General features: G+C 43.3%; 1 protein-coding gene across 1 annotated transcript in view; it reads right to left on the bottom strand.

Moving 5' to 3' along the window:
* LMBR1 (limb development membrane protein 1) overlaps window positions 1-26218 on the bottom strand; it is a 387912-nt gene that overhangs the window by 243979 nt on the left and 117715 nt on the right. Inside the window, exon 5 of the mRNA XM_082259842.1 lies at window positions 18849-18952. Within this exon, the coding sequence (XP_082115968.1) occupies window positions 18849-18952 (104 nt within the window). The remainder of the gene's footprint in view (window positions 1-18848; window positions 18953-26218) is intronic.

Below are 26218 nucleotides of genomic sequence, written 5' to 3'. Positions count from 1 at the left end.
ATTTTTTTTTGTCCATTCTATCACCCTTGTGAGTATTGCTGCAAAATAATAATTTTTAAAGTCGGGTAGGGCTAGTCCCCCTTGTCCCTTACCTTTACATAGTGTAGTGTACTTTACCCTTGGCTTTTTGTATTTCCAAATAAAGCGGGATATTAATCTTTTCAGTGTTTTAAAAAATACTTGAGGTAATGAAATCGGAATCATCTGGAATTTATATATAATTTTTGGCAGGATTATCATTTTTATCGTATTTATTCTCCCTATCCAGGAAAAAATTCTCGGAGATAATCTATTTAATTCTGATCTTACTTCATTCAGAAGTTCTAGAAAATTTGTTTTGTAGAGTTTTTCTGGAGTTGGGGTTAATTTTATCCCTAAGTATTTAATCTCATCTTTTCTCCAGTTGAACTGAAATTCTTTTTTTAACATCTCCTCTTCTTGTTTAGGGATATTAATATTTAATATTTCTGATTTTTTTTGATTAATTTTTAAATTGGATAGTTCTCCATATTGTTTCATTATTTTAATTATGTTGGGCAAAGTAATCCTCGGATTACTTATGTAAAGCAGGATATCATCTGCAAAGGCAGATACCTTATGCTCCACTTGTCCCACCTTTATGCCCCCGATGTCCACACTATTTCTAATAGTTGCCAGTAGTGATTCCAAAGATAAGACAAATAACATCGGAGACAAGGGACATCCTTGTCTTGTTCCATTGAGCATTTTAAACGAGTCTGACAAAGTTCCATTGACCTTTACCTTTGCAGTTGGTTGATTATACAAAGTTTTGATCCAGGCTAACATTCTAGGTTTTATTCCCAACTCCACTAGGGTGTTTATCATGAACTCCCAGTCTACCCTGTCAAATGCTTTTTCCGCATCTATTGACAGAAGTAGACTGGGAGCTCTGCTTTTTACCATATGGTCTATCAACAGTATAGTTTTTATCCCATTGTCCCGTCCCTGTCTCCCCGGGATGAATCCTACTTGATCATTGTGTATCCACTCCCCCATTAGGTTCTTCATTCTAGTGGCCAAAATTTTTGTGAATAATTTAGTATCAACATTAAGTAGGGAGATGGGTCTAAAACTAGAACATAGTACCGGGTCTTTTCCCTCTTTCCGTATAACTGTGATTGATGCTGACAGGGCCTCTCTACTCATCTCGTACTGAGTCCCTATTCCGTTTATATATTCTTTAAATCTTGGGATTAAAATGTCCTTAAATTTTTTATAATAACCTATGGTAAACCCATCCGGTCCTGGGCTTTTACCTAGACTCGTTTCTTTAATAGCTCTCTCTATTTCTTGTTCTGAGATTGGTCTTTCTAGGAATGTTAACTTTTCCTCATCTATCTTTGTCAATCCTGCGTCTACAAGGTATTTTTTGATTTTCTCCCTCCTTTCTGTTTCATTCCCCTGTATCTCACCTTTCTTTACTGCATACAGATTTGCGTAGTAGTTTTGGAATTCTTTGGCTATTCCTGTCGTTGTTTGAATTATTTCCCCATTTTTATTTTTAATTTTATCTACAAAATTTTTTCCTTTCTTCTTTTTCAGGATTTTTGCTAGGTTTTTCCCAACCTTATTACTTTCAATGTATTTTTCTTTTATGCATCTTTTCATTTCCTGCTTTATTTCCTGTTCTAGTAGATCTTTCAATTCTTCTCTCTTCACCTCAAGTAAATTATTTATTAATATATCTTGTGTATTTTTATGTTTTTGCTCTAATTGATGTACTTCTGTCATTAGCCTAATCTTATCTTTTATTCTTTCTTTTTTCCTTTGGGTCCCCTTTGAGATAAATATGCCCCTCATATAAGCCTTATGAGCTTCCCATACCATGTCTTTTGGTGCATCTTTTGTATCGTTTATTTGAAAATAGAATTCCAACTCTTTCACTATTTCTTTTTCCCACTTTTTATCTCCAAAAATCTCCTCATTTATTTTCCAAGCATCCATCCTAGGCCGCTCTTTCGCCATTTTTATTTTTACCATAATGGGGGTATGGTCCGACCAAGTCTTGACCCCAATCTCAGCCTCGCTTACCCTTTCGATCCACCTATGTTCGATTAGTATATAATCCAATCTTGAGTATGTTCCATGTACACTTGAGTAACATGTATAATCTCTATCTTTCGGATGGAGAATTCTCCAAATATCTGCCAGTTGATTTGTAAATAATTTTTCCTTTATTTTCTTTGCCTGTACTTTATTTATCCGTAGGGTTTTTGATGTGGTATCTACTTTAGGGTCGAGGCAGAGATTGAGGTCCCCTGCCAGTATGACTCCTCCTTTTTTAAACTCCATTAATTTTCCCAGTACTTTACCTAGGAAGTCTACTTGTCTCTCATTAGGGCTATATATATTTACTAGGGTCAAATCTTCATCTCCTATTTTTCCTCTTAGAAAGAGGTATCTTCCCTCTGGGTCTACCATTCTCGACTCGAGAGCAAATCCAAGGTCCCTAGAGATGCCAATGGCTACTCCCTTGGACTTCCTCCCGGGTGAGTCCGCGTAATACCAGGTAGGATGGCTCTTAGAATATAATCTAATATTAGTTGCATGAGATAAATGAGTCTCCTGTAAGAATGTCAGATCTGCCTTCAAATAACTAATTTCTTTTAAAATTTTTTTCCTTTTTTCTGGAGAGTTTAAACCTCGGACATTGTAAGATAATGTTAACTATAACCATTGTTTCTTAATCTTCATTACTGTCTTTCTCTATCATCTCTTCAACTCTAAGGTGGCCATAAAAACTGTTCAACCAACACCAGGGATCCCTAAGAGATGGCATTAATCCCTCTGATTTTTCTTGTCTTTTGGGTTCTCTTAATTCTTGTATTTTCTTATAGGAGACGTTTTGATCTATTGACTTCTTTTTCCCTCTTTCTTCCCCTTTCCTCTTCCCACCCCTACCCTCCCCTCCCCCAACTATTCCCGGTCCCTCCATCAGGGTTGTCGATTCTCCTTCCTCCCTTTCCAATCGACTTGTGGCCGAGGTCGAGCTCTGCTAGTGGTCACCGTTCCCTCCCATCTTCCCTACCGTAGGGTCTAATGGTGACGGCCCGCTGATCTCCATAGGGCCACCTGTTTTTTATTCTTACTTGCTCCTCCTCCCCTCCTCCCCTTCTTCCGCCAGCCCTCCCCCCCTCCCCCAATCCCCCCGGTCCCCCCAGTCCCTTTTCATCCTTTTGTTTTCATCTTTTTCTTCTGTTTCCACTGATTCAATTCTCCTTCATCAACTTCTTCCTCTGGGCACTCCTGGTCTGTCCAGCCTGGAATATCTATGAGTGGGATTTTTACTGCTTCACAAAAGTCTTTGGTTTCCTCTGGGTATCTAAGTAGTACTGTCCTCCCATCTCTTCTCACTCCTAAGCCTGCAGGGAAGTTCCAAAAGTATTGTATATCTTTTTTCTTTAATATTTCTACCATTGGTCTAAGAATGCGTTTTCTGTTAATTGTCTCTTTTGCCAGGTCTGGGAAAATCTGAATGTCCTCCCCGTCATATTTTAATTCCGGTCTACTTCTCATTTTCTCCCAGATCTGGACCCTTGTCTCGTATTTATGGAATCTTGCAATCACATCTCTTGTTTTCTCTTTTGGTAGATTGGTTGGTTTACGCAACCTATGAATTCTCTCAAACTCAATTTTATCTGTGGTCGCCTTTCCCAGCAGAGGGTTAAATAACTTCTCCAGGGTTTCTTCTAATTTTTCTGTTGGCCCTTTCTCTGGTAATCCTCTTATTCTCAGATTTTTTCTACGATTTCTATTCTCCTGATCTTCGATTTTGTATAACATATTTCTCTGCTCCATTTTCATTTTTCTCATTTGTTCTTTTAGATTTTTTAGTTCTTTTCCTTGGGACTCCACCTTCTCTTCTATTTCTTCTACTCTGCCCAGAATATGCCCAAAGTCGACGTGTAGGGTAGCCATCTCGGCTTTGATGGATCTTTCAAGGCTGGCAAACATTTCCCGCATTTCTGATTTTGATGGTGGATAATCTTTTTCATTAAATTTCTCTTCTCTATTCATGTCTCCATCCTCTATTGTTATACTGCTTTATCTTGACACTTGTAGGCTTTCTTCTCCACTTACTCCTATATGCTTTTGATTCTTAATTTTCTTGGTTCCCTCTGTATTTTGTTTGGGTCTAACAACCGGTTGATCCTCTTGCTGTGTGTTTTGATCTTTTCCCTCAGATGTCATGTATTTTTTAATTGTTCCTGGGCTTGCTGTAGTTTTTGGAGGTTTCCCTGCCACTTCCTTTGCCGGTTTACCTCTCATTGTGGATTCGGCTCTGGGGAATAAGCCCTCAGTATAGCTTCCTCTTATGTCTCAGTATGAACTAAATATCATATATATCATTCAGTGATTCAGGTAAGAGAGGTCCCACACTTTTTGCACGACAGTCTCCCTAGTTCTTAAGCTATAGACTCACGCATGATAATATAGCTGTGCTACCAGGGGAAGCAGTTTGTTGAAATCAAACGTATGAAAACCCTGGTGGTTTCCCCTCTCACTCAAGCACTCAGACTCCCGCACATCTCTCAATGCGCGCAAGCAAGATCTGAGGGGCCTCCGCACTCACCCAAGTGAGTAGAGTCTCGCACTTTTTCCAGGGCCGTTCAACTGGCTCCTAAGCATACACTCGTAAATAAATACTGTAGCAGTGCTTTCTAAGAAAGCTAGTATTTGAGATTGGTCATATAGGAATTCTGGGGGGTTTCCCCTCTCATTCAAACAGGCAGAGTCCCGAACCTTTTCAACACAAACCCACCTTCTCTTAAGCCTTATACTCATAGATGACAATATGTCTTTGCTTTCAGAGAGGGCCGGTATATTATATCCAATGAAGGAGGATTCTAGGGGGTTTCCCCCCTCCCTAAGTAAGCAGAGTCCCACACATTTTTTCCAAACAGTCCCGACAATTCTTAAGCTATACACTCATGAAAGATAATCTAGCAGTACTTCCAAGGAGGGCTGATATTGAAATCCTGTGCAATAAGTCCTGGGGGGTTTCCCCTCTACCATAAGTAAGCAGTGTCCCGCACAATTTTCAGAACCATCCCCCTGAATCATTAAACTGTAAACTCATAGATGAAAATATACAGATGCTTTCACAAAGGTCTGGGAATGAGATCAGGTGTAGTGCAATTCTATAGGGGTTTCCCCTCATACTTTGGTAAACAGATTCCCGCACATTTTTTCTCAACAGTCTCGTTGACTCTTAAGCTATATACTCCTGGGTGATAATTTAACAGTGCTTCAAGGAAGGCTGATTTTAGGATCCAACGCAGGGGGGTTCTAGGAGATTTCCCCTCTCGCTTAAATAAGCATAGTCCCGCACTATTTTCAGATAAGTCCCTCTGTTCTATTAAACTGCATGCTCATAGATGATAATAAGACAGTGCTTTTTAAGAAGAGCTAATGTTGAGAAATAAACGTACAACCTCTCTGGGGGGTTTCCCTCGCACTCAAGCAAGCAGGGTCCCACACCACTTTTCCATCACAGTCACATTAGCTCTTAAGTTATATAAGTAAGCAGAGTCCCACAAATTTTTTCCAAACAGTCCCGACAATTCTTAAGCTATACACTCATGAAAGATAATCCAGCAGTACTTTCAAGGAGGGCTGATATTGAGATCATGTGGAATAGAATCCTGGGGGGTTTCCCCTCTACCATAAGTAAGCAGCGTCCCGCACAATTTTCAGAACCATCCCTCTGACTCATTAACCTATAAACTCATAGATGAAAATATACTGATACTTTCACGAAGGACTAGGAATGAGATCAAATGTAGTGCAATTCTATAGGGGTTTCCCCTCATACTTTGGTAAACAGAGTCCCGCACATTTTTTCTCAACAGTCTCATTGACTCTTTAAGCTATATACTCCTGGGTGATAATTTAACAGTGCTTCAAGGAAGGTTGATTTTATGATCCAACGCAGGGGGGTTCTAGGGGATTTCCCCTCTCGCTTAAATAAGCATAGTCCCGCACTTTTTTCAGATTAGTCCCTCTGTTCTATTAAGCTACATACTCATAGATGATAATAAGACAGTGCTTTTTAAGAAGAGCTGATGTTAAAAAATAAACGTACAACCTCTCTGGGGGTTTCTCTCGCACTCAAGCAAGCAGGGTCCCACACCATTTTTCCATCACAGTCACATTAGCTCTTAATTTATACACTCCAAAATGATGATAGTATTTTTAAGAAAGACTGTTTTGATATCGTTCATATGAAAATTCTGGGGGGTTTCCCCTCTCACCAGTCCCCTTCGGCTAATCTGTGGCGTCCCTTGTAGAGTGGTATGGTGGGGATGATTACGATATCCAATGTTGCTGGGTCTCTCCAGACTGGATCCCTCCAGCACTGGCCCCTCGACGGTGTTCACTCCAATCAAACCTTCTCTCCTGATCCTGGACGCCGGCTCTCCCAGCTTCTCAGCAGCTCCTGCACTCGGCGGCCACCTCTCCAATACACAGCCGATTCCAGTCTCCCGGAGGGACCCAGGGTGCTCGTTCTCCCTCCTCCAAGCCTCAGGGGGGGTCGGCAACCAGGACCGGGTCGGGGCCTCCGGGTAGCGGGGTGGGTGGGGGGGCAGCGGGATCCAGCTAGGCAGGCATCGAGGCTAGGTGAGAGAGCATTCCCTCACATCTCTCTGGGCGGTGGCTCAGAGACTCAGCAGGCCGTCGGGATCAGCTCCATCAGCAGGCTCCTCCCTCCATCCAGCTTTAAGTCTTTTTGGGTATGTCTCTACCAGCTTTGCACATCTAGGAGAGTGACATTTTTGACTATTCTTTTTTGGAAAATAGCTCAAACTTTGCCAGATTGGATGGAGAGTATCTGTGAACAGCAACTGTCAAGTCTTGCCACAGATTCTCAAATCGATTTAGGTCTGGCCCATTCTAACACATGAAGATGCTTTGATCTAAACCAGTACATTGTAGCTCTGGCTGTATGTTTAAGGTCACTGTCCTGCTGGAAGGTGAACCTCCGCCCGAGTCTCAAGTTTTTTGCAGACTCTAACAGCTTTTCTTCTAAGATTGCCCTTTATTTTGCTCCATCCATCTCCCCATCAACTCTGACCAGCTTTCCTGTCCCTGGTGAAGAAAAGTATCCCCACAACATGATGCTACCACTACCATGCTTCACTGTGGGGATAGTGTGTTCAGGGTGATGTGCAGTGTTAGTTTTCCACCACACATAGCATTTTGCTTTTAGGCCAGGAAGTTAAATGTTGGTCTCGTCTTAACAGAGCACCTTCTTCCACGTTTGCTGTGTCCCCCACATGGCTTCTCGCAATTGCAAATGGGACTTCTTATGGCTTTCTTTCAACAATGGCTTTCTTCTTGCCACTCTTCCATAAAGGCCAGATTTGTGGAGTGCACGACTAATAGTTGTCCTGTGGACAGATTCTCCCACCTGAGCTGTGGATCTCTGCAGCTCCTCCAGATTTACCATGGTCCTCTTGGCCCCTTCTCTGTTTCATGCTCGCCTTGTCCAGCCTGTCAGTTTGGATGGACAGCCATGTCTTGGTAGGTTTACAGTTGTGCCATACTCTTTCCATTTTCAGATGATGGATTCAACAGTGCTCCATGAAACGTTCATAGCTTGGGATATTTTTTTTTTTTACAACCTAATCCTGCTTTAAACATCTCCACAACTTTATCCCTGACCAGTCTGGTTTGTTCCTTTGGCCTTTATGATGCCATTTGTTCACTAAGGATCTCTAAGAAAAACCTCTGAGGGCTTCACAAAACAGCTTTATTTATACTGAGATTAGATTACACACAGGTGGACTCTATGTACTAATTAGGTGACTTCTGAAGGCAATTGGTTCCACTAGATTTTAGTAAGGGGTATCAGAGTAAAGGGGCTGAATACAAATGCACGCCACACTTTTCAGATATTTGTAAAAAGAATTTATCATTTTCCTTCCACTTCACAATTATGTACCACTTTGTGTTGGTCTATCACATAAAATCCAATAAAATACATTTACGTTTTTGGTTGTAACATGACAAAATGTGGAAAATGTCAAGGGGTATGAATACTTTTTCAAGGCACTGTAAGTGTAAACAGTATTTCCAACAGTGAATACTCTAGGGAATGCCTGTATTTGTAGTGCTTCTATTCTACCACCTGTGTTACACAGCTCTCGCCTCATAGGATGGACCCAATACATATTAGGTCAGCCACGTTTTCACCTTAAAATATAGACATTTTACTCCTCTGTGGATTTCTCCTCCTGGCCATCCTGGGTTATTCGAATGTATAGTCCCATGCAGGACCCAAAAAGGAATAACATGCATAAAGCTCACTGTGTTTTTACCTTCATTTCTTAATAGATGATTAAAATAACACTCACAATTTATACAATATCAATCCGCCACACGTTTTCCTAAGCATGCAGCCTTTGTGTGCCTGTATACCTCCAACAAAATGACGCTTTGCTCTCCTCCAGCTGTGGTGTGAGGTTACCGGCTCCTCCTCCCTTTGTTTACTTGTTTTTTTTTGTATTGCACTTTATATAATAGTCTTACATGTACAAGTTTAAACAGATATAGATTGGTACTTTATATTGCGCAGGTACAATTCTTATAACTTTATGGTGAGGGAAGGGAACTGTGAACAGATTGGAGTAGATCCCATCACACTGTTCTGCTACAGAGACTGGGGCAATGACACTCTGTTTGGAGATCTGCTAATCTGTGCAGTGACACTTGAAGGCTAAAAGTAATGCACCAGGGAGGGTGCTGGGAGTGAAACTATAGCTTGTAGCCCCCTAAACTACTTCCAGCACCCAAACATCTGAGATGCAGGCTGTCCAAGTGATTGCAAAGGCTTCTCACTTTGGAAAAGCAGGGAAGCCCCCTTACTATAAAAAAGATTTCTCTGAGTTTTTGGGGACATTAAAAGAAGTTCAAGAATTTTGGGTGGATTGGGTGCAAGATTCGGGTTTGGATTTGGAGGTTAAAACCTTGGAGTAATGAATGGGGCTCTTCTTCGTCTCCGTCAAGAGGAAGATAGGTACTATAGCCACCTGTGACATTCTGAATGAGGGCATCCCCAAAGAGGCATTGTCCCTCAAAGGGCATGAGGGCTCTGTGGCTCAACACTTCCGCCAAAAGGCTCTCTTTATGTTTAACCACATAAGACTCATAGAAATACAGGAGAAACAACCTCCTGTGCTTGAGTATGGTGCTGGAATTCAAATGACTAACATGGTTTGTTTCACTTTCAATCCTTGGGTAATAACATGCCTTGCTGCCCTCCAAGGACTGGGTAAGTCCAAATACACCAAGCAGTGAACACACACAAAGAACGAGCCAGTCTATCATATTACCTTTACATAGAATTTATTAATTATATAAAATAGCAAATGTTATACATGCTCAGCAACAAAGGGAACAGAAATGCCAAGACCCACTGCTCAAACTTCCACGGATTACGGACGGAAGCCACGTAGCACGTAGGTCTTTCTATATACATTGGTTGTGAGTATTATATTTGCTCTTTTATATAATTTTTTTTTCTTTTTTTTAAAGGCAACGCGCTAGGCTGGTGCACTCTCTTTGTGTTTGTCAATTACTCATATGGAAAAAACGTTCTCCTTAAGTTTAGGAGTAATGGCAGAAGACTGACTGTTCAAGTGCAGCTTCATCTGTTGGGGATCCGAGAGACTAAGCATAAGAAAATGTAGGCAGCTGTGGTTAGAGTCTGTAATCATTAGTGCTGTTTGGCCCATACAATTCTGCATGACTGCAGTAAAGTCCTCCCTAAAAAGTGAAGAGGAGATAGAGACCCCAACTGAGCTAAAAACAAGGGATGACATAGACCATAGACTCTAGCAGAAGGCAAATTCTAGGCCATCAGTGTCAGCCACATTATGGAGCACAATGCAGGCAGCACCAAAACTATAAGTGAAGCATGATCTGGAGGCACCAGGTACAGTGGGACAGTTCCCCATGTGCATCAGACATGCTATACCGCAAGGCAGAAGGTAATGTATCTCGTAGTACATGGCTAGGCCTCAGAACTTCATGAACCCAGCTGTTTGGATAGGTTTGGGGTCAGGCGGCTGAAAGTGACTAAGTCACTGTAGTCAGACAACAGGGACAAGCAAAAGAATTAGGTTTAACGTGATTTTTGCAATCAGGAGCAACAGTGGGTAGGTTGTTCTTCAATGCTGAATGGTAAGGAAGTGAGTGCAGAGGACACTTCACCTAGTGGATCATGTTAGTGCTCATTCCCTCTGCATTTTTTCCTTCTATAGCAAAACCAATGGAAAGCAGGAAGCTTAACCTTTTCACTGCCAGGCCCTGCGCTCCACTTTTAAACTTAGCTTGCCAGCCCATTTTTGCAATTTTTCCATTGCTTTTTTATTTTTCGCTTACAGCTTTCCAAGTTTGAAAAAGACCCCCCTACTGATTTTTAGGGCACAATGATATTTGTGCAAATGTTAATCAAAACAATATTTTTGCTATAAATACACTAAAATCATAATTCGCAGATAAAAACAGTGCAATTTTTTTAAAAATTCCTACTAAATACAAAAGCTAACCTGTATTGAGATAATATATAAAGATTTGTAAATTTTATTTTGCGAAATGGTGTAAATCGAACATATGCAAAAATGTAAATATCCAAATTTCTTTAAAAACCTAGGGGTTTTCATTTTTCACGTACAGCTTTTATAATTTTTCTTTTTTAAGACCCCCCCCCCCCCACAAACTATATATTTTCTGAACGCACAAGATCTGTAGAATAAAAAGAAGGTGCTACTGATTTTAATGCCCTGCGATATTCGCTCAAATGTTTATCAAAACAATATATTCGCTAAAAATACTCTGAAATCATTATTAGCAGATATAAACTTGCAAAATTTCTGCTAAATTCCAACGAAATGTAAAAGCTTAACTTGTATTCAGTGAATACCAAATCTTTTTAATTTTAAATTACGCCTTTTTGTAAAATTGTGAAAATTTAATGTAAGCAAACATGTAAATAACCAAATTTCTTTTAAAATCTGAAGGTTTTTATTGTTCCCTTACAGCTTTCAGAGTTTGTACAAGAATCCCCCCCCCCCCCCAAACCAACCACATATTTTCTGAAAGCATAGAACCAGTAGAATAAAAAGGAAGGCGCTACTAATTTTTAAGACTCGATATTTGTGCAAATGTTTACCAAAACAATATTTTTGCTAAAAATACACTAAAATCACTATTAGCAGATACAAGCACAGCAAATTTTACAAAATTCCTGCTAAGTTCCTTCTAAATATAAAAGCTAAACCTGTATTGAGGTAATAAATAATAACAAATATTTGTACATTTTAAAATGCACATTTAAAAAAAAAAAAAATGGTGAAAATTGGACGTACGCAGAAATCTCTCTAAAAATCTGCAGGTTTTCATTTTTCACCAACAGCTTTCAAAGTTTGTAAAAGACATTCTCCCCCCCCCCCCCCCCCCAAACCATATATTTTCTGAAAGCACATGGCCAGTACAATAAAAAGAAGGTGCTACTGATTAAGGTTGGTAAGCAAACTGGCTGGCAGATTAAACTGGGAATTTTACCTTTGTTTGTTTCATGTGTGGAGCCCTTCCATGTGTTCTTTGCCATGAAGGCCAGTAATAGGTGGGGGCAGTGGCCATTTTCTTTATTGTTACTGTGTACTGGTGAGTGGACATACTGGTAGCCTTTGCTGTAATACTATCAGCTGGGCTTCCATTATGCCCCCAATTACCTTTCAGAGGAGGGATGGGCCACCTCCAGGCTCACCTGCCCCCTATCTATCCATTCGCTTGCATGTGCTTCCACTGTGAAGGCTCTTATAAATTCATTAGAGTAGGACTGCAGGTAATACAGGGAGCCGTGGAGTGGCCCTGCAGCTTTCACATGCGTTTGCAAATGTGTGCTAACTAAACCCCTGTTTTGACGCAAATTGTTAGACAGGTTAATTTGGTTGGTAAGCAAACTGGCTGGCAGATTGAACTGGGAATTTTACCTTTGTTTGTTTCATGTGTGGAGCCCTTCCATGTGTTCTTTGCCATGAAGGCCAGTAATAGGTGGGGGCAGTGGCCATTTTCTTTGCTACTGATTAAGACATTGTGATATTTGCACAAATGTTTATTAAAATAATATTTTCGCTAAAAGTACACTAAAATCATTATTAGTGGATTCATACATGGCAAAATTTACAAAACTCCTGCTAAATTTCTACTAACTATAAAAGTTAAAACTGTATTGAGTTAATTAACAAATATTTGTACATTTTAGATTGCACCTTTTTGTGAAATTGTAAAAAATGAAGGTGCACAAAACTGTAAATAAAAACAATTTACTCTAGAGTTTAAATCCAGAGGCACCATTAACATTTACAGCTTTCAGAATTTGAAAAGACCCCCCAAAACCATACATTTTCTGAAAGAACATGACCTGTAGAATAAAAAAAAAGTGCTACAGATTTTTTGGGCCCCGCAATAATTGCAAAAATGTTCATCAAATCACTATTTTCACTAAAATCATTATTAGTGCACATAAACACAACATAACTGACAAATTCCAGCTAAATTTTTATTCAAGCATCGTTCACATGAGGGGCACTAAAGTGTATGCCCATTGAGGGCCATGTTTACCCGCACAGAGATGCACAGGTGTTCAGTGCATCTCTGTGCAGGCAGTCCCATTCATGTTAATTGGGATGCAACGGCTGCACAGGCATAGCCGCTGCTACCAATCTGACATCGGTGTGGGTGCACGACCCAGTACACCGACAGTGAGTTCAGGGACATGAACCCTGACCTTCATGGATGTCAAATTGAGAGCAACAGCTCTGTTCAGGCAGCTGCTACATCCCAAATGACATCCATGGGACTGCCTGCACAGGGATGCCCAGTACACCTGTGCATCCCTGTACAGGTAAACACGGCCATGCAGGGGTGTACGTTGTTTATGCCCTGTGTGAACAAGGTCTTAGGCCCCTTTCCCATGAGCAGACCGATTAGGTCTGCTTGTCCATTTTTTCAGGCGGGCCAGATCACCTTTTGTTCTCTATGGAGAGGCTGATGTAAATGGACATGTGTCTGTTAACACCTGCCTGCATGGGGTCCACTAAAAACAGACGAATGAGGATCCCATTTCCCATCCATCTAACAGATCGGACCAGATGAGAACCTTCTAGAAACAGACAGGCAGTTGGTTTTTATCTAACCGCCCCATGGAAAACAGCATGCTGTGTCCGTGTCTGCTCTGCACCTGTTCCCTCTGCACCTGGACCTGTCATCCGCCTGCTCAGCGAACAGATCCCCTGCATCTGCTTGACGGAGTCCACTCCAGGTAAAGGGGGCCTTACTATGGTTTTTTTTTTGGTCTTTGGTGAGATATCAGAAGTCTTATTTGAGAAAACTGAAAAATGGACTGAAGACAGTCCCTTTCTCTGCAGCTTGAGAAGCACATTACATGAATGAATGAGGAATCACTCTCACATTCATAAACTGATAAATAGTAAACACAGGAATGCCGCCCGGCAGCGATGGATCAGTGAGGTGGGGGGCCATTGCGGGTGGGTGATCGGAGTGGCGGAGGAGGGAGACATATCTTTATCCCGTCTAAGCCCCTGCAGCACTTAAAGTTGGCGGGAGAGGCAAAGGAGGGAAACCGGCAGCTCGAGGGTAGCTGCTGCAGGAGATCGGGTTACCTGGGGGGTGGACGGAAGTGGGGAAGGACATTTGTGCTGGGGGGGGGGAGAGAAGGAGATTGGAGTGAAGCTGTTTTAGAGGAAGGGGAGTGGCAGGAGGTGAAGAGTTTGGAGACAGGGAAGATGTGGCATGGGGGGGGGGGGGGGGGTCACGTTTGAGGTGAATAACTAACTAGCAGATTGTATTCTGCTGATCAAAGCTATAGGTTTGTTCAGCAGAGCCTGCTGAACAGTTCTGATAAAAGTTTAAGGTCACATGAGTTTATAGCAGAAGGAGGAATGAGGTCCGTATGGCATACAGACCAGCAAAAAAATGATAACCAATTTGTCAGACAAATTTACCCTGAAGACCTTAGAGGACAGAAACAATCATGTACTGTATCCCAATAATCACCCAAATGTAGGAGGTACAAGATGAAGCCCAGAAGCAAACTTAACTGAAGCCTTTCCCCTGCAGTGCCCCCTAGAGGCAGAAATACATTTTCATCTAGTTTGGAACTGCATTGAGAAGTAGTGTTAATGGAATTGTATTCCAGAAATTGCTTGTCTTCAACTGAGAGAACTTACGATAAATTGAAAAGTTTACATTAAGTCTCGGAAATCTTTCATGAAGGTCTTCATTATACAAAGTTTGGATTCCATGTCAAAGTAATTATTGCTGAAAAAGAACATATTCCACACTTTTCCACTTTTTCCAGGGGAAAAAAAAAAATGGGATTTTTGACTTACTGTAAAATACATTTCTCTGAAAAATTCCCAAGGCTAAACAGTAGCCAACCAGGCAACAGGAGCTCAACCAAGATAACTGGAGCCCAAAGAGGATCAAGACCTCTAAACAGCAGCCTGCAAAACCTTGAGGCCAAAAGAAGCATCCGCAGATGCTAACACATCAACTTTATAGAACTTTGTGAAAGCGTGCACAGACGACCAGGTGGCCGCCTTGCAAACCTGCGTCACTGACGCCTGATGATGGAGGGCCCATGAGGCACTTAGCACCCAAGTAGAATGTGCCTTGACAGGGAAAGGAGGAACCTGACCCTTGATGGAATGGGCCTGAATCACTGTCTGTCTGATGCATCAGGAAATGGTCGCAGTGGAAGCAGACCACCCTTTCCAAGGCCCATACGTGGGCACAAATAGTGAGTCTGACTTCCTTAAAGACTCCGTAGCTGCCAGGTACACCCTAATTGCCCGGATCACATTCAAGGCATGCAAAGCAATTTCCTTCGGATGTTTCGGCCTGGGACACAGGGAAAGCAATACAATGTCTTAATTTAAATGAAAATCAGAGACAACCTTTGAAAGGAACGACGGACAGGGGCGAAGAGAACCACCTTACCTCTGTGAATCACCAAGTAAGGTGAACGACAGGAAAACGCCGCCAATTCCGACACCCTGCACGCAGAGGTGATAGCCACCAAAAATGCCACCTTCTGAGACAGCGTAAGCAAGGGAATCTCCCGAAGGTTCTCAAAAAAGGAGGCTTCTAGAGGACCTAAAGCACCAAATTAAGGTCCAAATGCGGCAACGGGGACCGCACTGGAGGAACCAAATGTCGGACACCCTGAAGAAAGGTACGCACCAGGGAGTGTGCGGCCAAAGGTCGTTGGAAGAAGACTGTCAAAGCCGACACCTGGCCCTTGATGGTACTCAAGGCCAATTTCTGTTCAACAGAGGAGGAGTGAGGATGAACCCCAAGAGACTCACACCAAGCAATGTGCAATGTATGTCTTCCATGTACGATGGTAGATCTTCCTAGAAGTATATTTCCTAGCTTTTAACAGCGTTGGAATCACTAACTCAGATAAACCTCTATCCACCAGCACCTGTCATTCAACAGCCAGGTTGTCAAAGCCAGTGACTGTAAAGCAGGATGGAAAATTGGTCCTTGGGAAGGCAGATTCTCTTTAAGAGGAAGTTTCCAAGGAACGTCTGTGACCAGCCGCACCAGATCGGAGTACCAAGCCCGGCGAGGCCAGTCCGGAGCCACTAAGATGACCGGAATCCCTTCTGCCTCGATCCTGCGTAGAAGTCTTGGCAGAAGCTTGAGAGGAGGGAAGGTGTAAAATCAGACGATACCGACCCAACGGGTTCACAAGCGAGTCTGTGGCATCCGCCTAAAGGATCCCGTGACCGAGCCACAAATCTCTGCACCTTTCTGTTGAGCTGGGATGCCAACAGATCCACCTTGGGGAAGCCCCACCAGAGACACAACTGATAAAACACCTACGGATGAAAGGACCACTCCCCTTGGTCCAACGCCTGCCAACTGAGGTAATCCGCCTGCCAGTTTTCAACCCCGGAAATGTGTACAGCGGAGAGGGCTGGAACGAACCGTTCTGCCCACCTTAGAATGCCTGCTACCTCCCGACCCGACAGGACACTTTTTGTGCCCCCTTGGTTAATGACATAAGCCAGAGCCGTGGCATTGCCTGAATAAATGCGCACTGGACAGCCGTGAAGACGATCCATCCAATGATCCAGGCACAGTCTGATCGCTCAGAGTTCCAACATTGATCGGTAGTCTGGACTCTTCCAGTGTCCAGATCCTCTGAACAGATTTTCTGCAGAGGACGCCTCTCCAGCCGGACAGGCTGGCATCCGTGGTGACCACTGTCCAATACAAGGGAAGAAAGGATTGCTCAGCCGAAGCGCCGGAGAACGAAGTCACCATATCAGGAACTCCTTCGTTCCCCAGATCAGATTATCCAGAGACTGCGGAGTCTTGTCTCAATTGGCCAGAATCTCCGTTTGCAGGGACCTTGTATTGAACTGTGCAAACAGAACCACCTCGAAGGTAGACACCACCAGCACCCGCATGCAAGTCCGGAGAGATGACCATCTGCTGGACAGCAGGGGACAATTTGCAGCCTGCAATTTCTGGAGTTTGTCCAGAGGAAGGAACACTCTGGCTAAGGTCGAGTCCAGAGTCAGACCAAGATAGTCCAGCTCTGTGGGTGGAACCAGAGCAAACTTCTGAAGATTCAGAGTTCGTATGGTGATTTCCAGGTTTTCCACCAGAGCAGTAGGGGACTCCGCTCGCAGGAGGAGGTCGTCCAAGTAGCGCAGTACCGCGATCCCCTGTTGACGTAACAACGCTAGCACCAGGGCTAACACTTTTGTTAAGACCAGAGGAGCAGAGGCAAGACCAAAGGGTAACACCACAAACAAATAATGCTCCTCTCCCATGGCAAAGCGGAGGAAGCGCTGGTGACCGGCACATATTCCAACGTGAAGGTAAGCATCCTTGATGTCGATAGAGGCAAGAAAATCCCCCTGATGTAGGGATGCCGCCACAGTGCAAATTGACTCCATCCTGAACTTCTGCACCTGCACAAAGGAGTTCAGCGTCTTGAGGTCCATGATTAGACGAACCTTGCCTTCCTTCCTGGGAACTGTTAGCAGGTTTGAGTAAAAACCGGAAAACATTCCGAAGTCTGAGCCGGGACAATCACCCCTTGAAGCAACAGGTCTTGTACCACCCCAAACTGACCCTGTAAACGGCCCTGGGACAGGCGCAAGTTGGAAGGAAAGAACCTTGCCGGGGGACAAAAGTGAAACTCGATCTTGTAGCCGAACCAAACGACTTCATGGATCCACTTGTCTTGTACCAGGAAAAGTCCATGGGTCCAGAAACCAGTAAAGACATCCCCCCACCCCTGATATGGGGGAGGGTGCACCTTCATGCTGAAGGAGCCTTGTCCGAGGGTCTGGAGAAGCCCGCTCTCGGCTTGCCAGACCAGGTTTGTTTGCATCCTCCAGAAGAGGTCCTGAAAGCCTTCAAGCCCTTGTCAGTCAACCCTGAGAGACAAAAAATAAATTCTTATGAGTCGAGAAGGAGGGCCTACCTCTACGACGAGGTTCCTTGCCCTTAGTAGCCTGCGGAAGAAAAGTACTCTTTCCCCCCATGAGACCTTTAATGTCATTCAGGGTAGCCCCAAAAAGGCGATTCCCTTAAATGGGGAAAACAATCAAGGCCTTTTTAGAAGTCTGATCCTCAGACCAGCATTAAAGCCAAAAGACATGCCGAAGGACTCCTGCTGAAACAGAGCCGAGCCACGCAGCCTCAGAGAGAGGGTCAGGTGGGGAGATGTGCTCCAAGGACTCCATGAGTCACCAGGGGGACCCCACAAAGTGTAAAACACTGCAAAGGGACAGCCCCCACCACGCTGGCAGCACCACCCGGTCGTCAGGCACAAGCACTAAGCGATCCTCAGCAGAGAGGGAGAGAACCCCACCAGACTCACCAACCAGAAGAAACAGGCACCTGCAGCCACCAGGCTAGTTTGCAATCCACATCCGGTGATCAGAAGTGAAAAGATCCAGGAGTCAAGCACAAGGGAATGAGGAGGGTTCCCACCACCAAAATCGCCGCCCATAGGGCTCCACTGACATGGTTGCCGCTATTTGCAATGGCAAAATGCTGGCCGGACTACAGAAAGATGGCCACCGTGCATAGAAACACACAGGCTGCGTGGCACCAGGAGGAATCCCTGGTGCGTGGCACCAGGAAGAATCCTTAGGCCTCCTCAAGGACAGACCCAGGCAGAATGGGGGGCCCTTGAGCCCCCATCAGGTACACTCCCCCTGCCCCCAAAGCCTATCGTCCAGTCGCAGGCTATGAAATGGTTATGAAGATCAGAAACTATGTCCATCCATGAACAAAAGAGAAAAACTGTTTTTCCTCCCAATTTTTCTATTCCTTCCCATCTCTACCTAGGACACAAAAAGTAAAGCATGCTAGCCCTGGCTGGGTCAGTCCTTGGCTGGTGCACAGTTTGTTTGGTTTGCCAGTTTCCAATACTCAAGTAGACAACTGTTTCATAAAGTGACAGTACATAACTTCCTGTATCCCTCAATGGACAAGAAATAAAGTAGTCATAACTCTCAGGAGAGCACTGGATTGCAGTCTGGTGGGTGCACCAACACACTTCTAGGGTGGCAGGAGGGAGGACATTCGATCTTACCAATGTTGTGCCTTTGGTTACAACATTTACCTTCTAGATAAATATTGAAGAAGGTTCAAATTCTTGGCTAAAATGTACAAGAAAGGGTTGACATAACACAGGCCTAAGTTCTCTTTGAAGATTGGGGTTTTGAAATTATGCTTTATGCAGATACAGTAAAAAGAAATACCTTTTTCAGTCCAGCGAAGCCTTCAGATTCAAGAAAGAAGAAAGCAAATGGCATCAGCACAAAAAGACACAGATTGGAGAAAAGGGAAACGAGATTCCAGAGACCTGCAATTTCAAACAAAAATGTTGTTTATTACCAATAAAAAAAATTCACATTTACACTGTTCTAAAACAAATTATTAAAAGCTGAACTCTGTGGTATGCAAATATTGTATAGCCACAAGATGTGTGTGTATGCTTACTTTAATCTTGGTATACTTTGTGTATTACTTCCAGATCTTTGCAGTAATTCAGCATGAAACTTTGACTCTGTGCAAGAGCTGCCTGTAATAAAGACCAGTCACTGCTGCTCACTCTCCTTGTGCAGGGTAACTGGTCTTGTATCCGCTCCCTCCTGTAGTTTTCTGAAGGCAGCCTTTAGTGGGTGAGCCTCCTGAGTCCCTCCTACAACTCTGCTCTTTGTACAGGCTATGATGTCACTGGTATTTTTACAAGGTACTAACTAGGTTTGCAAAAGCATTTAGCCCACACAAAGTAGATTTATTTCCTTGTTTGCTTTTAAGGAATATATTGTGCCTGGAGTTCAGCTTTAAAGCAAAAAACTGGAGTTTTGTAAGAATTTACCGTAAAATCCTTTTCTCTGAAGTTCATCGACAGACGCAGCTCCATCATCTTTAGACCAATGGGTTATGCTTCTCATATCTGGAATCGACACTAGGCAAGAAAAAGGCTTAACCACGCCTGTGGGGCTGTCCTGGCAGGCATAACCCCACACACTCTGCTATCAGCAATCAGTTAAGTTGCAAGCAGTGTTTAGAAGATAAAAAACCCCATTCACTCAGAAGTAGAGTTCGTCTGTCGATGAGCTTCAGAGAAAAGGATTTCACGGTAAGTTCTAACAAAACTCCAGTTTTCTCCATCGTTTATTGACAGACGCAGATCCATCATCTCTAGACCAATGGGATGTCCCAAAGCAGTATAATCATGAGGGGTGGGAAGACAATGAAAAGACGTAATTCCCCAAAGGCTAAGCCTAGCCAACCAGGTAACATGGAGCTCAACTAGGAACAACTGGAGCTCACCTTGAAAAAACATAAACCCTCAAAGAGAAAAAAAAAAGGATTCTCTTTAAACAGCAGCCTGCAAAACCTTTGCAGCCAAAAGGAAGCATCCGAACATGCAAACACATCTACTTTGTAGAATTTTGTGAACGTATGCACAGACGACCAAGTTGCCGCCTTGCAAACTTGCAGCACCGACGCCTGATGGCGAAAGGCCCAAGAAGCACTCGGCGCTCTAGTAGAATGCGCCTTCACTGGGGAAAGAAGAACCTGAACCTTCAGTGAATAGGCCGACCACGGTCTGCCAGATCCATCTGGATATGGTCGCAGCAGACGCAGCCAATCCTTTAAGAGGTCCTTCGGTGAGGACAAAAACAGCATCTGACTTTTTAAAAGACTTAGTGGCCTCCAGGTAAACCCTAATCGCCCAAACCGCCTCCAAAGAATGCAAGACAATTTCCTTAGGATGCTTGGGCTTGGGACAGAGTGAAGGCAGCACAATGTCTTCATTCAGATGAAAATCAGAAACCACCTTAGGAAGAAAAGACTGATTTGGTCGGAATACCACTTTATCTCTGTAGACCACCAAATAAGGCGAGCGGCAAGACAACGCCACCAATTCAGATACTCTGCGGGCAGAAGTGATAGCCACCAAAAAGGAAACCTGAGACAATGAAAGCAGAGAAATCTCCCAAATGTTCTCAAAAGGAGGCTTTTGAAGAACAGATAATACCAAATTAAATTAAGATCCCACGGAGGTAGCGGGCCGGTCGGAGAAGCCATATGGCACACTCCCTGAATGAAAGTACGAATCAAGGCATGCATAGCTAACAGGCGCCTGGAATGTGTACAGCAGAGAGCTGGAACAAACCTTTCTGCCCAGGCTAGAATCTCGGACACTTTCTTGGCCGCCAAGACACTCCTACATTTTCCTATTAAAAGACTATAGTCCCAGCAGGGAGCCAGGTCCTATTCCTAAAACTAGGCAGAAACAAACTGATTGCTGATAGCAGACTGTGGGGTTATGCCTGCAGGGACAGCCCCATAAGTGTGGTAAAGCTTTTTTCCTGCCTAATGCCTATTCCTGATAGGAGGATCATAACCCATTTGTCTATGGGCTAAGATGATGGAGCTGCGTCTGTCGATGAACGATAGAAAAATACACTTTTCTGTAAAACACACTGGAGGAGATTTAGTAAAACTGGTACACACAGAATCTGGGTCAGCTGTGCATAGTAACCAATGAGCTTCTAGTTTATGGCCCTCGTTCACACCGAGGGCGGGTTTGAAAACGAGTTCAGCTGAACTCGCACGATTTCAAACCCGCATTTCAGTCCGAGTTTAGGGGCGATTTGAAACACATCTGGGCGGGTTCATGCACAGATGTCTATTGAAATCACCCCCGAAGTCACCGAAAGTAGCAAGTAGCAAAGTTGGCAGCGCACCGATTCAGACGGTGCCGTTGCTGGCAATGCGTTCCGATTTGGCATGCGATTTGACATGTCAAATCGGCCCGATGTGAAGAGGGGGCTTATTGTGAAAGCTTGACTGAATAAGCTGAAGTTAGAAGCGGATTGGTTACGTGCACAGCTGCACCAGATTGTGTGTGCACCAGTTTCAGTAAATCTCATCCACAGTATATGAAACTATGGCTAAGGAAAACCACATATAGTTCAATGAGTCCATTCATTATGCATATTATGAGCCAAGAACATGTATTTTTATCGACATCAATAGGAATGATCCAGAAATGCAGAAGTCAGCTTCATTTGTCTAACACACCATTAGACCCCTTTCACGCATACGTTCATTTCATCGTTTCGGTCACTTTTTTTGCCATCAGTTTTTTCCAGTCAACATCAGTTTTCCATCCGTTCTTCATTTGATTCGTTTTTTTTAATGGATGAAAAATAGGACTTTCATCCGTTCAAGAAAAAACGGATGTTGACGGAAGCGGAAAAAAATGGATGTAAATGAATGATCATCCATTTACATCTGTTCTCCCATAGGAATGCATTGATGTCCGTTTTTCATTCATCAACGGATGGATGAAAAATGGACAAACTGAGACTGTGTGAAAGGGGCCTTCGGATTTATTCAGGTCTATGTACGGCATGAACTCTGAAGGGCAGCTAAAACAAACACATACTTCATTACAATGTGAAAAACCTCTAGAAGCCAGTCATAGTCATAAGGTGTGCTTTTATATATATGACTGAAACTTTACACAGGAATTTAGACTCTACACTTGCCAGTTTATACCTTAGTGCAGCACTTGGCAAACAGCAGAGTACCAGCTCAGAGAAAGACAAAGCACTAAGAAAAACAAACTTTGTTATAAACGAGGCCCAGTATCTACAGTATGATACAAGCTTATAAGTTACCCACGAGTCACTAATATGTTAGTTATTCATAAAGCAGCCCAGGTCTTTGCCAATCCCGTGCTTATTTCCACTTCATAGTAAACCTGCACTCCTAGGTAAATGTTTAAAATGGCCTGCCTATGTCAGGAATCACAATAGCAAGAAAAGCATGTGTGCCTCTCTGATTTAGTTTCACTTGATTACTTGTGCCAAACTTGCCCTGGCTCTGACTAAAAGGGGCTCTTTCATTATATTGCAGTAAAGTAGCACTCTCACTGAAAAGGCAGAAGGCTGTTTGACTGTGTTTAAAAAAAAAAAAAAAGCCCTGCAAACCAAACTTACCTTAGATTCACACTGATGCATTTCTGCGGGCCACGGCAGCCTATAAATTTCAATGGGCTGATGTGCCTGTGTTTTTTTTGCATGCACCTTTTTCCAAACACAGCCTGCAGAGTAAATCGCATGGTCATTTTGACCATGCGACTTATTTGCAGTTCCTGCACACGTGCAGTGATTTTACATGCGTGGAGGTGCCTTTCAGAATGAATGGCAGCCCTGCACGTTTTTACTGTGGGTGGTTGGGAGTATTGTTGTTATTCCCGCACCTGCAGCCACACACATAGATGTGAACCCAGCGTTTTGAGAGGCTACCAGAAGAGGCTTTCTGGCTAATAAATGTTACAGAAAGCATCTTGCTTTGCCTGCTCTTAGCCAGGACGTTTACATTCACGTTTAAAATTGAAAACAAAGTTCACTTAGGCCCCTTTCACACTTGTGCAACTTGTAATGCAACTTTGGACATCAGAGTTGCACGACATGTCATTCCCCATGTTTTCCAATGATAACCATTCATATATGCGCAACTTAAAGTTGCAGCAACTTCAAAGTAGTTCATGCACTACTTTGGTCTGACTTTCATGCAACTTCAGGGCCATAGACTTCAATGTTAACCCTCAGAAGTAGCATAAAAGTCATACCAAATTGCTATACTATGCAACTTGTGTGCAACAGTTGTCCATTAAAACTGGTCAAAGCCAAAGTCGTATCCATGTTGCACCCATCCAAAGTTGCGTCAAAGATGCATCAAAGTTGCACCAAAGTTGCACCAAAGTTGCACTCCAAAGTTGGTGCAACTTTGGAGTGGTACAAGTGTGAAAGGGGCCTTAAGGCCCCTTTCACACTATTGCAACGCAATTTTGCCGCGATTTCGCGGCGCGATTTTTGCCGCGATTTTGAAAGCATGGGCAAGGCTATATGCCTCAAAATGCATTAAAATCGTGGCAAAGTAGTGCAGGAACTACTTTGAAGTCGGTGCGACTTCAAAACGCACTGATATGAATGGGGCTCATTGCAAATAATGGAAAACGACTTGTCATGCGATTTTGTGGTCCAAAATCGCGGGACAAGTCGCACTAGTGTGAATGGGGCCTAACTGGAATATTATTAGTCTTTAAGTGCCGGTTCCCACTGATTCAACTTGTCGCCTGACAAGTAGCGGTCCATGCTGTGCAATGGAACCGTTCTAATCAGAGCGACTCAAGTTGCTCCGACTTAGAAAAAGGTTCCTGCACCTTTTTTTTGCAAAGTCGGAGCGACTTGCATTGACTTCCATTATGTGAAGTCATTGCAAGCCGCGCCAAAGTCGCGGTGCATGGGCGACTTCATTAGTCGCCCGAAGTCAGGGGCGACTTCGAGTCGGATCAGTGTGAACCGACTGTAAAGACCAACACTGACATTTTTCATTAATTTGTTTTTTTTTTTTTTAACACTTTAGGTCCAGTTTTTTTTCCATAATCTTACTAAGCTAATTTATCAATTTATTTCAGGTTCTATAGGGGATTTCGAATAAGCCTTTATCTCAGCATTCATAAACAAGTGTCCCTAGCATGAGATTGGATCCAGAAATAGAATCATTGGCGGCCCTGATGAAAATGTTTAATATTTTAGGCTTCTGTCTGGATGTCATCCAAGATTTAAAGCCAAAGATTGGAGACAACAGATTTCTTGGGTGATTAATCTGAAGTGTGCTTTTGCTGAAAGTCACTTTGTAAAACATGTCTCTGAACAGAACCCATTGTTTACTTTTTAAAGCTCCCATGCTGGCAAAATTACACTTTCTGTCACCTTAATTCAGAAGGGGAGAGCGCAAAGGCTACTGAAAAAAAAAGAAAAAATAGAGCCCATGTGGAACTTCTGCCCATAAAAACCAAAAAGGTTACTGTCCATAGTAACCAAACCAAAAAATCTGTTTGATAAAAAGGCACAAAGAATCACCAGTTATTCTGATATGATTGGGTTATACATGTAAAAAAAAAAAAAAAACTGGTGGCCATCCAAGCAAGACCCCTCCCACTTCCAGCATACTTGTAGAAAAACAGTATCAGTCTCTTTCTCCACCTGCAATTCAGATCTGTAACGATCTAGAACATAAATCAGAACCAATGCACAGCCCAGAGTCCTGCACCGACGTGAAAACGTTGAGAACAGCCTCCCCCAATGCCCCCCCCAGGGTTTCTACGGGCTTACCCATGCGATCGGCAACACGGAGAAGGAATCCGACGGCTGCGCAAATTCACCATAAAGAACACAGTCTCTAGGACTCTCGGAGGCCAGGGCGCAACGTATGACTTCACATCCAGCCCGGCAGTTGTAAATTCTGCCGTGGACTCGGCTGGAAAGGAGGAGTCCCCACATCTCTCCCTAAAGAGGACCGGTCATGCCCTATTACTATTACAAGGGATGTTTACATTTCTTGTAATAAGAATAAAAGTGATCAAAAAAAAAAACTTTGAAACACAAAATCATGAGTTATAATCTAATAAATAATATAATTGTATTCAATAATGTAGTAAATAATGAAATTTGTCAAACAAAGAAAATTCAATAAACATCCTGCGTGTGATAAATTTTGAAACAAGGAACTACACAAAGTCCGACGTCACAATCAGGACAATGGAACCTGGTTTCCTTTCGGATTTTCTTTCCATTGCCATCTCTCTTTGAGCAGCAAACTACACACATCCTGGTAGGTGCTGCCTTTTTTGCGGTTGGCGGGATATAGTCTGCAAAGTGACGACCGGTCAGGCATTCTGGGTTGACAACGTCAACAGCGCGACGTCCAGGTCTATTTACAACTCCTGATGGTGTCTGGTGCTTGACAAAAATCTGCTCAGCCACCTTCCAGACAAACTCAGAATGAGCAAGAGGCTTGTCACTCTTTGCTCTGTGCAGGATATAAGCGTTCCAAAGACATTGTTCCAGAAGATATTTTTTTTTGCTGTTTGCGCATAGCCGGATAGAATGTCATGGCCTGATCGGCTCTGTCGACACCTCCCATTGTTTTGTTATAGTCTATCACGACTTGCGGCTTCAGGACAGCTTTCCCACATTTTGTGTGGACCATGGCAGTGGAGGTATTGTGCACAGTGCTCATGAGACACACGTCCTTGTCTTGCCATCGCATTGCCATCATCTCACCCTTCTGCCAGGCAACCATTTCTCCGGTTTTTAGTTTTTTTTTGGCAAACAAAGATGGCATGTCTCGTCGGTTAGGCCTAACGGTACCATATGCGTCGGTTTTATTTTGTAGCAAAACCTCATATAGTTCCGGGGACGTATAGAAATTGTCCGTGGTCAAACAATATCCCTGGTTCAGCAATGGCTCCAGCAGTGTAAGGACTGATGATGTGGCCATCCCATAGCCAACCCCTGAAGAAAGATGAGTCCCAGAAACTGCCACATGTCCTCTTTCGTCACCGGTTCCCACTTTCTGCTTCTGGAAAACCTGGCATGCAGCGTAGCGGATTGCTGCTCTTGGAAGCGATTTGTCTCCGTGACAATTTTTTCAATTACCTCCTCAGTGAGGAATAATTGCAGGTATGCAAGATACAGATGCAGGTATTTTTTTTGTATAGTTTCTTTATTATTAAGGAACAGTGTCAATAATT

This window comes from Pelophylax lessonae, assembly GCF_965119305.1.
Source record: "Pelophylax lessonae genome assembly, chromosome: 5".
Classification (NCBI taxonomy): Eukaryota; Metazoa; Chordata; class Amphibia; order Anura; family Ranidae; genus Pelophylax; species Pelophylax lessonae.
This window is presented reverse-complemented; position numbering and strand designations above follow the sequence as displayed.